Source organism: Poecilia latipinna, unplaced genomic scaffold (assembly GCF_001443285.1).
Source record: "Poecilia latipinna isolate Pla-1442-1.1 unplaced genomic scaffold, P_latipinna-1.0 Scaffold4, whole genome shotgun sequence".
In the NCBI taxonomy this organism is placed as follows: Eukaryota; Metazoa; Chordata; class Actinopteri; order Cyprinodontiformes; family Poeciliidae; genus Poecilia; species Poecilia latipinna.
In genome coordinates this window covers 328,782-344,579 of record NW_015112620.1, presented here as the reverse complement: position 1 = coordinate 344,579, position 15,798 = coordinate 328,782, and the positions used below count along the sequence as shown (strand labels likewise).

Genomic DNA, 15,798 nt, shown 5'->3' with positions numbered 1-15,798 from the left:
GAGATAATAACCATATTTAACATCTTATGACATTTCAATTTCATACATGTTGTCAGAGCAATGCATAGAAGAAAAAAAAGACACTGCTGCATTTTTCACAGGTTCTGCTTTGCTCTTTTGCTCCTTCACATATTTTCATGTCTCTCACATTCTTCTCGCCTCTCTCCCTCTGTCTCCTCTCTCTGTCCGTCTGCTTGTCTTTCACACTCACCAGCTGCTGTGTCCATACTGTACAGTACGTGCTATTTCTGAATGAAGCTGTCTCATAGTGCGGCCAGTCTGTGTGCGCGGCTGAAGCCAGACCACTGCTAGTTCAATGTGGCTGCATTGTAACTGCACTCATAGACAGAGAAACCCTAATATTGGCACCTGGAAGAGAGAGAGAAACATTAAATCTGAAAAGCATATTGTGGGAGAGTTGAGATTATATAAGATACAGATGTTCCTTTGCATTGAAATAAAGACCAGATTCAGTTTTGATAGAATCATTTTTTTTCCTGTAAAGATATATTTTGGGCTTATTGTTAAAATATTTCCTTGCCCCTTTTATAAGACTATACTGTATCTTTCGTTCTCTCTCATTTGTACAACAATAGCTCCAATATTAGCTCTCAGCAATTTTTTTTTTTTTTTTTTTTACATTGTCTGGTCACTTGTAGTCTTGATTGGCATAAATGAATAGGTTGGGTTCTTTATAGTGAGGTTCTGTGATGTTATCAGTAAGAGTTTCCTTATCTGTATTTAAAAAGATGCTATGCAACAGTTAGTTTTTTAAAAGGTTATGAAAACAACAGAGACGGCGGAAAGCTAACTCCTAGCCAGACGGCAACTCTTGTTTTAGCGGAATTTAGCTACTCAACATGACTCAAACTGAAAATCTTTCATTTTTGCTATGTTACGCTAAGTATTAAACATGTTTTATTGCAAGAGATCATTACAACAAGTTTGTTACTGCTTTCTCAGCTGAGCAACATCCACATTAATATTCTAATATGTTGGCAGAACCTGCTAACTGTATTAATGTGCCAGTTCAGCTTCAAGCAGGCCGTACCAAGTCTGCCGACAATGCAGTGAACCTTTGGATTTGGTGGCATGCTGTCACTTGTGCAGCAATGTGGACAACACAAAAATAACAACTTAAAAACACATAGCTACAAACCTATTGTTGTCTTGTGAATATGTAGTTGTTTAGATAGTGGGTAATAAAATTGTTACAAACTGTTAAAATTAGCTAAAACAGGATCACCCATCCGACTTGCCGTTAGCTTTCCTCTTCTCCAAGGAGAATCCAAGGATTTATTTTTTATTTCACTTCAGTTTTCTACAAACTCACAGTGATATAACTTTTTAGTTCAGGTATGGACTCTATTACTGATAACTTCACAGAGCTTCACTTGAAAACACCCTGACTATACCCTTGATTATACTGACCGGAGGAAAATCATTCAAAATCATACTTATTCAAGCCCCCCTCCATGAAATTCAGATAATTTTTTTTTCAGTGTAGCTAACAAAAAGAGCAACATTTTCTTGATTAAAACAACCTCTCTTTTTTTCTTCCTTTTACCCCCAATTTTATTTTTGATCCCATTTTTTTTTTTTCCGTCAGGACTGTCCTCGCCTGGTTCACTTAAGAAGCCGGGGAAGTTTGATTTCAACGCCCTGACTTCCCAGACGAGGTCCCCCCGCATGGCGTTCACACACCACCCGCTGCCTGTGCTGGCAGGAGTGAGACCAGGTGAGAGCCCTGCCATGAAACCAACAACCCCAACACCCCCCTTAAAATCTGAAAAAGAGAGAGAAAGAAAGGGAGTTTTAAACTTGATTCCAGATTACCACATTTACATTCTGCAACTCAAACAAAATGAAGTCCTCAGTCGCGTCTGAAAATTTAAATCCTGAGCTTATGGTTGGTGAATTAACAAAAAAGGAAAACCTTCCAGTTCCTCAATTACAAACTGTAGAGAAGCAACATGCCTGTGGAGTTTCACATATTCACTGTTGCTGCAATCATAATGGTTGGCATAAATTCCTCTTTCTCTCTCTCTCTTTCAGGCTTTCTCCATCCATCCATTATTACCACCATCTTTGTGCTTGTGTTTTTAATATTATCATTGCATGGTACTAGTGCTGCATCCATGCCTCTGTGAATGATTTGCTTCTCATCTTACTGCTCCATGGATTTGTTTTAATGTCTGTCAAGGTCGGATTATGCATTTAAACCGACAAAGCTTTTTGCTCTGAAGGAATGACTTTGAATGGATGTAAACACTTCACCATATGGAGCTGTACGGCATTTAAGTGGAAACAGGAACTTTCTTTGTTTCAAATGTGAGACAACAAGGCTGAATAACAAGGTCTAGCTTTTACACAGTGTACATTAAACCCAATGAATTCCTATTTTCTGCTTTTTTACATATACTTACCCAATTCTAATGTAGGTTTACGTTTTTCAACCTTTTCTTGATGCAGCAGACATGGTAGGTTTTTGAGATTAGACATTTTAAGTTATTTTCAGCAATATAAAATCTGGAGAAGATGGAATTTCTTTACTTCAAGGACTTTCTTTCTATTTTTAAAGCATTTTGGGGTTCTAGACAACATGGACTTTATTTTATTTTTTTTTATTAAGCCTGACAATTCTAGGTGGCATTGACAGCCTAGTTTTTTTAAGCATTGCCATTATAAATGTTCCTCTCAAATATCCAGGCTGGTATTACAAACCAGCCAATCCAGGAGTCCAGTTCATTTTTCTCAGTGAAGACAGGTTGTACCCCCAAGAGCTGAGATAAGGAAGACTGTTAATGTTGGCTTCTGTGTTTGTACCAAGCTTCCACTGTGTGTATTAATTCAGATGAAGTTATATTAAGTGTTTGAACTATTGAATTAAGCAGTGTAGAATTTTGAAACTTGTGTAGGAGACCCAGATTAAAAATTGGAGTCGGGCATCAATAACTGTACACAAGTCTATATGTAGTCTCGAGAAACTTGAAAAGTAGCATAACCAGCACATGCCCATCTCTCTGTTGTTGTAACTTAAATGAACAGCCACCATGCCTCAGTTTCCTTTCTACATCTATTAAAATTATTGACTCAATTTTAATACACTGAAAGCAATGTTAGGTCTACTTCTACGCACATGCCAAAACAATATTGTTGTCAATGATACCAGTAGCACTTACAATTATTAGTTTCACTAATCGGAACAAGTTGAGATTTTTTAAATTTCAAACTAACATCAGTCACTAGCCAGTTTCTCAGTGTATCTGTAGTTAGGCTACACAGTATGTGAGCTACACCAGGTCCATTGTGCAGTGGAAGACATTTTCTAGAGTTACCAAAATATTACTTCAGTAGTTAGGGTAAGTTGTCCTCTTCTCGCTTCCTGGCCTGAAAGGGTAACAAACATAGTATCTCTAACAGAATTCCCTCTAGCATCTCCAGTTTGCCAAAAAGTCCCTGTGGAATGGTCTCACTTTTCAAAGAAATAAATATGTCCTCTTCTCTCAGTGCCTGCCCCCCCCATTCCATTTGTCTCTCAGAGGGGTAGGTTGGTCTGCAGCCAAGCCAGAGCTGCCATGTAAAGGTCACTTAAACGCATTGGCCACCATGTTAAACCGTATTGAATTTTGCTTGTGGAGCTCCCTACAGTATATTTAGAAAATGCATTCTTGTCAGGATATGCACAATTAAGACATGCTGTTTATCTGTACAGTGCAGTCTCAGGTCCCCTCAAGAATCCAAAACACTAGGTTGAATGTTGAGTTGGGATGTGTGTAAAGTGTTGGGGGAATATCTCTGCTTCCTTTGTTACTCAGCTACCCTCATACACTCTTCAAAACTGTAAGAGAACTGCTTGCCAGGAGCTTTTTATAATATGGATAGGCTGCAATGACACAGTATTCACAGATTGTGCCTCAGTGCATTTACGCACCTACGCATCGATACACACTTGCATGTTTGTGTGAATTTACACTTTTATGGATGACTTTCTGTGTAAAAATGGCTGTCATCCAAATGGAATGTCCCCCGAAGGCCTTGGTGCCACAAACATACTGGAGGATGATGGCAGGGAGGAATGAAGAGAGATGGGGGTAGGCAGGGTAGAAAGTGAAAAGGTTTAACGGGGCTTCACGGCATGCTCTGGAAGTGTTGAAGCTGTTAGTCATTGCTGTGGAGGTCTTGTAAGAGTGGCTGTTCTGGGGTTCGGACTGGATAGTTTACACCTGGATTTTGGCTTCAGACTGGCATAGGGAGTTGCCAAATCGGCTGATGCCTCATTAAACCAGCTTAGAAAGTCAGCCATCATGGCCGCAATTACATTCACATACGCTAATAAGCGTATATAAATAAATAAATCAAACACATGAAAACCAGAGCAACACAAATAAAACAGTCATGAATGTAATCCAGGCCACAGGATTACTTGTGGAAAAAATATCAACAATACAAACAAAAAGGGTTAACAAGCTTACTTGGAATAATTCACATTAAGTTCTCCAGGTTTTCCCCAGCATAGCTGCTTGTGTCTCCAGTTAGCTGAGCCATTTATCAAAACCGTAGAATCACAGCGGAGAGAGCGCAATCTAGTTTTTTGTTTGATTTGAACCTGTGTGTGTTTTTGTGTGTGCGTGTCTTTGTGGTTGGCTGACTCGCTGACTAATGTCTCTGGGAGGTGTTTTGTGGTTGGTTGGGGGCAGAGGGGAAATTCTCTCCCAAGCTTCAACCTACTGGGCAGAACCACACAAGGATGTGCTCCTGATGGATTGCACATCACTGACAAGCAATAAAACAAAAGTGGAAAAACCCAGTGAGTTTGAAGCTCCAGTAAACCCTTGTGGTTACTTTGTGTGGGCAATAGAGAGAGAGCAAGAGAGAGAGAAGGGGAAATGAAGATGGAGTAGAAGATAATTTAGCAGACACTGTGGATTGTAAAGATAAGCTAGCTTTATGGGAGTTCCACAGAAACCTCTTGAGTTGAGCAGGCACCTTGATGCAGTTAAAACTAGACATGCACCAAGACATAGGCAGGTGGTTGGAATCCATCCACAGCTTGATAAGCTCTGACTGGTGACTTTTATTTTCAATCAGTGAATGCACTGTACACTGCCAGGTCACACTAGCAGTTCTCTTTTGTGTCGATGTAGCTTTGAGTGAAAAAAAGTGAGTTAGCCATTTTAAGCTACCATATTTTTTACAAGATGTTGCAATGTTTCTGCATTTCATTTAGGCTGTGATATAGTGAAAGAGAGCAAGACTTCAAATGGGAGGACAAAGACGAAGTTGATTTGCTTTATCCTTTTGAGCTATAAAAATATGTTACAAGAAAATGCTGGATTTGGAAATGTTTGCAGCGTTTGGGAAAACTCAGAGTTAAGGTCTACCTTCTCAAGGGAATACACACTGAGTCAAGCTAAAGACACTAAGTGCTTTTTAAGATGTTAAAGACCTTTTAAATTGTGAACTCTATAGTCATTTTCCTGTTATAGATGACTAATAAAAACCTATTAGAAAGTGACTGCTCTTTAACCCATGGCGTGACCTCATCATCGCTCCTAAGAAAAACAATTATTAACCACCAATCAGGTTGGAAAAATATTTTGAATGCTTTTCTTACTTTAGTTCTTCAAAAGAAATAGAAATGTGTTAAAATTGCTAGGTTAAAGATGTACAAAAGTAAGAAATCGTCCCCACATTTTAGACCAGTGCATCTCTATTTAGGACATATGTCTGTCCTAAATATTGACACACTGGCAATACTGCATGCTAATGTAAGTAGCTGATTTGTTGAGTATCTTATCTTTGTTTTGTTTCTGATGATAAAAACCTGATTTGGTATCCTCTCCTTACTTTTCTCTTCCTCCTCTTTTCTCTGTTTTGCTTTATATGGCCTTTTTTTTCTTAGGGAGCCCTCGTGCCTCAGCTTCAGCCCTGCACTTCCCTTCCTCCTCTATCATCCAGCAGTCCAGCCCATACTTCACCCATCCTACCATACGCTACCATCACCAGGACCCACTTAAGGATTTTGTGCAGTTTGTGTGCACAGATGGCACAGGACAGCCCAGTGCACAGGTAGGTGATTTTTTTTTCTCTGGAGGGCTGACTGTGAAATGCTGTGCTATGTAGCATCGTAGTTTGTGACGCAAACTCACGCAAAGGAAACTGATTTAAATCACAAGTTACTGAATTAAAGGAACATTTTGAGCAGCGTAGTAACACAAACAAATAGGAGAAAGATCCAAATCACCTTTGACTCTAAGATTCAGTACATTCTACATCTTCTGCAGTTGGTCTGAAAGAGATCTTGTTTATCAGATGTGCAAATAGAGGTTTTGGCCAGAACTGGCAACTGGCATTTGATCAGCTGTAGAGCAGCAGGGCTTCAAACTTGGGGCAAGCCAGCTGAGGATTTGTAGCAGCATTAAGATTTGTACTGTTTGTAGAAGTAATTATCCATGGAATGAACCCAAATGTGACCTTTAAGTATAGAGGTGCACTCGAGGAACAAATATTTATGATCATATGACATTTTTTTTTTTTTTTTTTACAATTTTACTGTTTTGTATTGAAACAGTGTTCTCTCAAGATACACAACACCTGTCACAATCTATTTGGCAGTGCATGAGGATTTTGTTGCTTAATGCCTGGTAGGGGATCAAGTAATATAAATGGAACAAAGCAATTCAGCATTAGATATCTGAGAGCTGCCCTCTGTGCCGATCTACTGAAACACAACATTCGGGTAAGTGTTTATTTGGAACGAGGCATAAACTAAATGCCAAAGCTCTCGGAAGCTCAGAGGGAGCTGCTTTGGGGTTGCATACACAAATCTGTTTATGGTACCTCTGCTAGCCCAACAGCATGCCCAGCTTTATTGTCAAGACGGTTAACTTTTTGACCCTTGAGGGAAGGTTATATATGCTCTGACACAAGTGCAAAGTAGTACTGTAAACCTTTACTGTAAACTTGACCTTTTGAATTTCACATTGACTTATCAAGCCTTGTCTTTTTATCTTTAAACATTTATTCTCATTGCTTTTCAAACTAAAAATTATGTATCATTTTATCTGTAACATACATGTACTGAAGGCACAGACACTCATCCAGACAGACATCCTTTGCACACAGTGCTGATTTTCCTTTTTTTATAATTTCCAGTTCCTACATTTCACTATAACTTCTCCTAACAATCCATCACTATCCTTAAATTAATCACACCATCTGTCTTTCTCCCCTGTGTGTGAGATAATGTTCATCACTTTGATAATTTGCAAAACTTAATCCTGTATATGTATTTCAATCACTTTCAACAACTTAATGGTATCTTTACAGTGCCTTTTCGTATTCTTGCACTTTTTCACCTTTTGTATCAAACCACAAATCTTCTAAACATTTAAATGGGATTTATGTGATAGACCAACAACACAAAGTAGAGCATACCTATTAGAAAAATTAGACATAGTTGTTAATTTTCAATGCAATCTAGTAAGTGTGTTGAGCATTTATACTAACACCAAGTCAATATTTTATATTTTTTTATACTTTTAGGATAGCTTTTCAAGTTTTTTTTTTGCCAATTCTACTTGCTAAATCTCTTAAGTTCAATCTAATTGGTATTTGTGATGAGTCATTTTAAAGTCTTATAAAAAAATCTAAATTGGATTTACTTTTGTACTTTGACTTGGCCAGTGTAACTTATTAAAATGCTTTTGATCCAAACCAATCTATTGTTTAGGCCTCCGAGACCTTCACAGAACAGCTATATTTACTACATTAAATAACATAGATTGGCTCTGTTTACATTTTAGATTAGCTCTGAAGACCATTGGTTTATTTAAGGATATCAGAGTAAAAGGAATAAATAAACATCATACTTTTAAGATTTTTATTTAAATACAATTCTGGAAAACCGCATAGAATTTTCCTTCAGGCTTGTGTACTACTTTGTGTTCTTCCATCACATAAAATTTTAACAAAATTCATTGAACTTTGTAGTTTAAATACAACAGAATGTGAAGAAACTTCTTCGCAAGGGATTGTGTGTGTGTGAGTGTGTAAGGCTCCCTGTCCACTGTATATTCTTGGGGTGTGCCCTCCTCATCCTATCTGTATGGTCCATCTGCAGCCAAATGGAGGTGGCCAGAGCAAAATGCCGGGCTCCTTCCTGCTGCCCCCGCCACCCCCGGTGGCGCGCCCTGTGCCCCTCCCTATGCCCGACTCTAAAACCATCAGCACGCCCACTGACGGTGGACTCAGCTCACCCGCATCGCCGTGTAAGTCACTTCCCACTCCCCTCCACAAAAGATGCCCAGTCTCCCCCAAAAATGCAAGCCTGTCCAAGCCAAAATTTGCAGTAAATTTATTCAGTAGCCATCCTAGAACATAAAGTTTGTTGGACCCAAACAAGTGCAGCCATCATAGAAGTTCCAGTGTTATGGGTGGTATCGCTTTGTGCCATTTATTTTGGTAATTCTTTAATAAACGTATGAAATATCTGGAACCTCTATTATGGCTACTCTGGCAGTGGTTAGTTTTAGCGGTTTGAGTTTTCCATTAGGTTGCAGTCTGCTCAAACACCCAGCAGCCCCCAGGAAACTTGCAGATTTGCTTGCCTTCCTCTTATCAAATGTAGACTACCTAAGTGTACCAGCAACCAGTGACATTGTCAGGCCAGAAGCCAACGCCTTTGCCAAACCAGAGATCCTCTGTCATGCTTCTCTGCAGCCCTTTTCAGACATGAGTTTGTTGCATTAATGCCTTCATCAAGCTGATAAAAGGCATAATTCATGTATTCATACATTCGGGTCACATTCATGTTATTCTTACCTCATGGTTTTAATAATAGATCATCTAAACAGTGATGGACATAGATACTGTGTGCACAAACTGTACATATATATCTATTTATATGTAGATGTTATACTGAAGGCCTACTAGATTTGGGACTTTCATTCAAATAAATACATGTTGTTTTGCCATAGACATGCCTATTAGAACGTTACATGCACTGCAGACTAAACTATAGCAGCAATAAACAGTAGCAGCTAAAAAAGGTTAATATTTAAAATTAAAATAACTTGCTTTTTTTCTAAGAAACTGAGTCCTCTAACAGAAATAAAATTTAGCTTTATGATCTAGTAAAAATCAGTATTTATTTTTTTTTTTACACCACTAGGGGTAATGTTTTAATCATCACATGTCTGCCCCATCTTTAGCATCCAAAATGCTAAATTAGACAGCCTGATTAGGAGCATGTCAGAAATGGTTGTATAGGGAGCACAGATGCCGTCCAGTTTAATGAAAGCAGTTCATGTCTGAAAGGGGCTCACTCCTCCACGCTTTGAAATTCAGTCGTCTTTTCTCTCTCCATGCCTTTGCAAACCAGTTCTGCTTCCTTCCTCCACCTTTTCTCTCCCTCTTTTTCTCTCTGGTGTTAGATTTCCTCTTTGCTCCACAAGAGGCAGTGTAGTTTCTCTCCTTTCTTTTGGATATGTTTGGTAGTTTGCAAAAGGAGAGCAGAGCCTATTTCCTCTCTTGCTCCAAGCCTTTGATCAAAGCAGCCTTTGCATGTCCCTCTGACATCTGCAATACAATCTACCCTCATCTCATTTCTTTTTTGCTTTCTTCCTTTCTTTTTTGTGTATTTATATATATATATATATATTTGCTCATATTTTCCTTTCTTTGTTTCATTTTTCCTTTATTTTTCTCCTTTTCATTTTTAAGGGAACAAAATTAGGGCAGTTGGCGTCGACTCCAAAAAGACTCCATGCCCCACTTCACAAAAGCAATCCCCTCGCCATTTTCACACAAATCTCATAACAATTAAAAATTGGGAACAAACTAGACAAGAAAATCACATCATTGCAAGAAGAAGGAATGTCTGTAAACATGAAGAGGAAAATCTAATCAAACCTGTTTAATTAGTGCTATGCTGGGGGAGTGCGTAAGAGGAGTGTGATCTGAGAGCGGTGAGGCTCTGGTTGGTTCCATCCCAAACAGGTGCGGTGCAAGAGTCGGGTCATGGGAGAGGCACACCAGGAGGGGGCGCTGGACAGAGCAACCGGGGCTCCTTTTTCCTTCTTTTTCTTCTCTTCCTTACATTTCAGCTTCTTCCTACAGTCTCAGATTAACCTGTCAGACCTATTTATTTATATTAACATCTATATAAATAAATACGGGGGCATTTCGTCATTTTTTTTCCCCCTCATCCTGATGACTGTTATCACTGTAAAGTTTTTCTTTCCCTTTAATTTTTTTGTCTGTATATCTTAATAATAATCATAAAGCACATGTAAACATGCATACAGATGCATATGGTAACGCTCACACATGCATCAGTTTCCAGTCCTGTCACTGTCACCCCTACGCATCCCCATCCCCTCTACTCGTTCAGATCAAGCACAGCAAAGGTTCCTCTCAGCCACCATGTTGGAGTCCTGTTAGCACAACTGCCCTAAATTTGGTCCTGTGGCTTAACTGAGTGGTACCCCCCCCCGCCCCTTACCCTCTCCCCCCATCCGGCCCTTACTATGTTAATTGTGAATTACTTATAAATATCAATGAGTAGTGTTCCTCCATGTGACGTCCACACTATTTTCTCACTGGTTTTCTGGAAACCCAGTGGCTTCTAATTTTTGAGGCCAGGGGGCTGCTGAGGAGTGTCTGTTTGCAGACTGTTTGCCCCTCCTTCAAAAACAATTAAATGGTGGGTTTAAATATATTAAAAGGAACCTGCCGCCAATGTGGACAAATAACTACTATCCAATGAAGAATCAGCATTCTTCCCTCTTAACGACTTTTCCACGAAACTCCTTTGACAGAAATATACAGTCACACCCTTAGCAGGTTTATTATCTCTATATTCAGTCTTAAAGAAAACAATGATGAGAGCATCAGACTCTATTACAGGCTGAGTGTGTATGCGTGTGTGTAAAAGCATGTACACACTTGTATCTCTCTGTTTGTAGCATACTCCACGCCAGGCTCCACAGCTCCCAACCGGTTTGTCGGCATCGGAACACGGGACAACTTTCTGAATATCCCCCAGCAGACTCAGGTACCCTGCCAGCCTCCCTCATCTACTAAACATCCACATATCCACCGCCTCCTCCTCCCTCTTTGTTTGTGTCTTTTTCTTCCTCTTCGCTCATCACCCACTATAAGCCCGACTCTGCACTTTGCCGTTCATAGATGCACCTTTTCGAGTGACAGGCTTTGATTAAAGAGGCATGTTCTTTAGAATGAAGGCCATGATATAAAGGCAATAGTTAATTAGCTGATCTGTTTTAGCAGCCTGCTAAAGTCGATAATGAGTTATAATATTTGCCACAGGTTTTCTGAAATCTAAACTTTGGCACTTTGAGGGTTAACTTTTTAGCTTTTTCCCCATCTTGTTCCGCTCTGTTTCTGCTGAAAAACTATTTTCCTTCTCTCCAAACTCTCTCTGCTACATTGAGTGTTGCCCATGTATCAAGGCCTTCAGTTTCAGTATTGGTTTACAGTGCCTGTACCACAGTAGATTCCCCACAGTGAGAGTAAGCAATGCCAGTTCGTTTTAGCTCCAGCAGTGTTGATTTATCTCTACAAGGTCCCACAGTGTGTGTTAGTGCAGCGTGTGAGGCCAGCAGTGCACTACATTGTGGTTTCAGCTTTGGCTATGCTCTGCCACTGGGCTGTAGTGTCTTGGGCCTCCTCCATCACCAACACAACTTTTCTCATTAGGGGCTAACCGCACCTGCCTGCAGCCAACTCAGCTCTCCCGTCCTCCCTACACACACATGGAAACGATCTGCGTTTCTGGTCGGCACGCCCCCACCCCCCCGGTGCATGATCTGTCCACGTTCCCCATGAGCTCCTTCTGCTTCCCAAGCCCCCCACCTGCACCACTCTTCCACAGATGCAGCTTTGGCACTTAGGGGACATCCAAACACGGTCCAAACGTGATTTAACGTGTATGCAGATACACTTTAGCGCTGAGCCAAAAATCCTGCCCCACATTCTGTGCCCTACAATAAAGAACTTACTTCTCCCTAGCATGCCAGTTTTCTCTTGTTGTCAATAAAAAAAAGCATTTAAAAATTTGCACTTAAGCCATTTCATGTACATTTCTGTTATGCACAGTAACAACGTAGGCACTGATAGCATCAGCTCTCAGTTAGCTGAGCCTAGTAGGTCAGCTCCAGCCTCAGCTTGTGTGAGTAGCAGAGGTCTCTGCCTGTCCTGCTGTTCTCTGGCATATGGCGAGCTTCAGACGATGGCCCTGCCAGCCCGCCTTGAGGTCTGCAAGCCAACTAGCCAAGACAGAAGGAGAGAGCCTTCCCACTGTTGTCAGAGTAATGAGCAGACAAAAGCTGGTCTGAGGAGCTCTCTGGTGGCCAGGCGTCAGCTATGCAGGAAAGGGGAAGGGAAGATATGGAAGCCTGGATGAAAAACAAGAAAGAACGGGACAGTTGAAACGAGGAGTTAGTTGAAGCTCGCTGCACTCCACAGTCACGTCCTGGCTGTCTGGTTGCCAGCAGCAACCAGACATGATGTCATAGGCAGTTGAACTTGGACTTGAAAGGGGGGGGTGGAAGTGTTGCAGGGGGGTCTCTTTCCATTGCCAAGGATTACATTGAGAGAGTTGGAGTAAAAGAGAGAGGAGAGGAAAAAGCTTGGTGGAGCCAGCAGAAGGAGGTGTTATCTACAGACACCAAGATCAGACAGATGTGTTGGGAATGAAGAAGTTTGAGAGGATTGATACTTTCTTAAGGTTTACTTATGTATGTGGGGAGGGGGGGGACAACAGAGAGTTTCCTGTTGAAGGTGCGGTGAGTAGCTGCTCTCTTTAAGCTGAAGTCTGTGGAATGTCACAAGCTGCCAGAAGCACTCGGCCTGTGCCAAAGCCTCTACTCTGCCATCTTATCAGACTGAGAAACCCGATCTCTGGACTAGCTGCTCACAGAAGCTTTACATTGTAGCCTGAGAGCACTCTGACCCACAGTGCACACACATAGTAGTAGGATCACCTTACATGTAAACTGGTAGCAAATGATAGAGTCGCTACAGTCCTTTGTTGGCGAAGTGGAAAACTAAATAGTGACACGAGTGCTGCTAACTTTGTAAAAACACAACTGTTTTATTTTAAAAAGTAACCCATGTGACATAACCTGTGAGAGGAAGGTATGAAATTGAAAACAACTTTGTACTAAATGGGACAGCTGAGCTCGACTAATGTTGCAAAAGGAGTAGAGGGTCGCCCTCTAGTGGTTGATGGATAATTCAAATATATGGTTCTAAATATGCTTCATCTATTTCACAAAAACGCCTACTTGGGTTTTTTTCACCAAAGCGGTTCCCATGATAAACTGAGCCTGTGTTGTACTGACTTCTTAACTGGTTCTTTTAAATAACACACCAGTTTGGTGCAACCAATCTCTTAAAATGTCCTCCAGTAAGTGTTTGATCGTTCTCCTGTTACATTGTGATTTCTGTAGACAATCATAGTTCAGAGTGATGGCTTAGCTACTATTTATGTAAAAATCTCTGAAAAACAAATTACTTATTAAGAAAAATGTAAGTGTGTTTAAACAACTTGCTGTTTGTCAGTACACCTGCCATATCAGGCTTTAATCCACTTATAACTGTGTACAAGCTGATGTCAGGCAAACATTTACAGCAGAGAAGAAGGGCTAGTGTTATTTCTATGCCAATCTGACCTTTTGGTAATGTTTTATCTTGAATTAGGTAGATTAAAAAATAAACCAGGAGTTTAGGAGTTTTCAAGATGACAAGCATAGCATTTTTGATTGCCAGTGTCTGTTAACCAATGTTCAGTTCAGTGTAGCCCTGGAACCGGTTTGATGGAAAATCCTGCTGTGTATTAATTCTGCCTTGCTTAAAGAGTTTAACCCTAAAATACTTTTACTTGCTTTTTAAGGTACCGTATTTTCCAGACTATAGAGCGCACCTACAAACTTTTAGAAAAATAAATAAATAAATAATGGAAACGTACATATATAAGCCGCACCGGGCTATAAGCCGCTGGTATTTCCGCTGCTCTCGGTTTTCCATAAGGACCCAGCAGAGGGCAGAGAGCAGAATTACTATTGCAACAACACATTATCATTAGGGTAAAACTAACCTGTCTCACGACAACACCGAACCGTAGTTTCATTCATGCTGAGCTTACATGCAGCGGCTCTATTTCCCTCCTATACTGCCAGATCGATGGCCCTCAATTTAAAAGCTGCATCATATAAGTTTGAAGAAATTTCTCCGTGCCTGCTGCTAGCATGTGCTTGTTCTAAATGAAAATTAGCACGTTATTCTTTGATTTCCAATTTTGACCTCCAATGATTCACTTTCTGCTAAAGAGCCCCCTGGTGGTTGAAGAAAAATCCACAGAAAAGCCGCACCGGCTACAAGCCGCATGGTTCAAAGCGTGGGGAAAATGTAGCGGCATATAGTCCGAAAAATACGGTACATAAACAAAGCACCAGAAATAAAATTCAACATTCAATCTTAAATACAAATACAATAATGTTTGATACATTTTAATATTATAAAAAGGTTTATTTATCTCAGTACCTCAAATCATTAAGTGCAATATATTTTATAGATTACAAAGACTACAATGTCTTTTTTTCTGTTAATAATGTTGATTTTTGTCTTACAGAGGATGACAAAAAATTAAACAAAACAAAAACATATCATACTGAAGAGGGTGCTTAATGAAAAGTATGTTTAGTAGCTGCTTAAAGGTTATCAGTTTCAAAAGATACTTTTAATCTTACAAACGAGCCTCATTGCAATGCATATTGAATTTTACTTAGTATGAGTGTATATGTGTCTGAAAACTTAGATAAAGTAACAAAAATATGAATGGTTATGCATCTGTTCACATTACATTTTACACAATCAGAAAGGTGACTAAGTGGTAAAAATACATATACATTAGAAATAACTAAAAACAAAATGTGTTGTTAAATGAAATTTTTTTGGTCTTTCGATTTTTCTCATCTTCCTTTGCTTATAATCTAGTTAGAAATTAATTCTGTAACAATGATTTCCTCTGAGGTTTGGTGAATGTAACATTTTTCACTTTACTTTTAATTTATTTTATAATTAAGCCCATGTATATATGTGAAATGTTCTCTGTTCAAAATGAATAACTTTTCACACCTTGCCATGCTTTTCTCTGCATGCTGCTTGTAATGATTGAATTGGGTTAATTGATTGGAAATATGAATGCCCCGAGAAGGTGCAAAAATCTTAAGCAAAACATGTCTTCTGTTTTTTTTTTCTTTTTCTTTTTCTTCACAGTCCTGGTTCCTCTGACAAGGCCTCTCTGAAGCAACAGCTAAACGTGTGTCATGAAAATTGGAAATCTGAAAAACAAAAACGCATCACCGCTGATAAAGAACAAACTGCTGACACTAAAAAGGTCTTTCTCGCCAAACACTATTGAAAGTACTACTACAGAAAAAGGAAAAACCCCACAGCGCCCCAAGAGGACTCCCACTCCAACACGATTCGAATAGGACTGTTTGTCCCCTTTTCATGGAGGAGGCTCCAATGAGATTGAACGGACAGACTCAGAATGCAGGGAAGAGGAAGAGGAGGAACTGTCTCACAAACACTTTGAAATGGCAGAAAGGAAACACAATGTAAAAACCTGACAAATGACCAATTTAACATTTGTTTATCTTTCTTTTATATACATATATTATATATTTCTTTTACATTTTGTTGTCTCCACAATGAAACTCCATGCATTGGCTGGGAGATCCAAAAAAAAAAAAAAAAAAAAAAAAA

The 15,798-nt window shown here is 39.7% G+C and overlaps 1 protein-coding gene across 12 annotated transcripts in view; it reads left to right on the top strand.

Moving 5' to 3' along the window:
- Positions 1–15,798, top strand: part of LOC106960729 (nuclear factor 1 X-type-like) — a 131,557-nt gene extending 115,759 nt beyond the window's left edge. For 6 of the 12 annotated variants that reach the window (XM_015054263.1, XM_015054420.1, XM_015054027.1 and 3 more), the window contains 5 exons: positions 1,610–1,738; positions 5,906–6,072; positions 8,126–8,273; positions 10,971–11,059; positions 15,307–15,798. In XM_015054263.1, coding sequence (XP_014909749.1) covers positions 1,610–1,738; positions 5,906–6,072; positions 8,126–8,273; positions 10,971–11,059; positions 15,307–15,321 — 548 coding nt within the window. In that variant the 3' untranslated portion in view covers positions 15,322–15,798. The remainder of the gene's footprint in view (positions 1–1,609; positions 1,739–5,905; positions 6,073–8,125; positions 8,274–10,970; positions 11,060–15,306) is intronic. The other 6 variants (XM_015054656.1, XM_015054500.1, XM_015054817.1 and 3 more) reach the window with 4 other exon arrangements.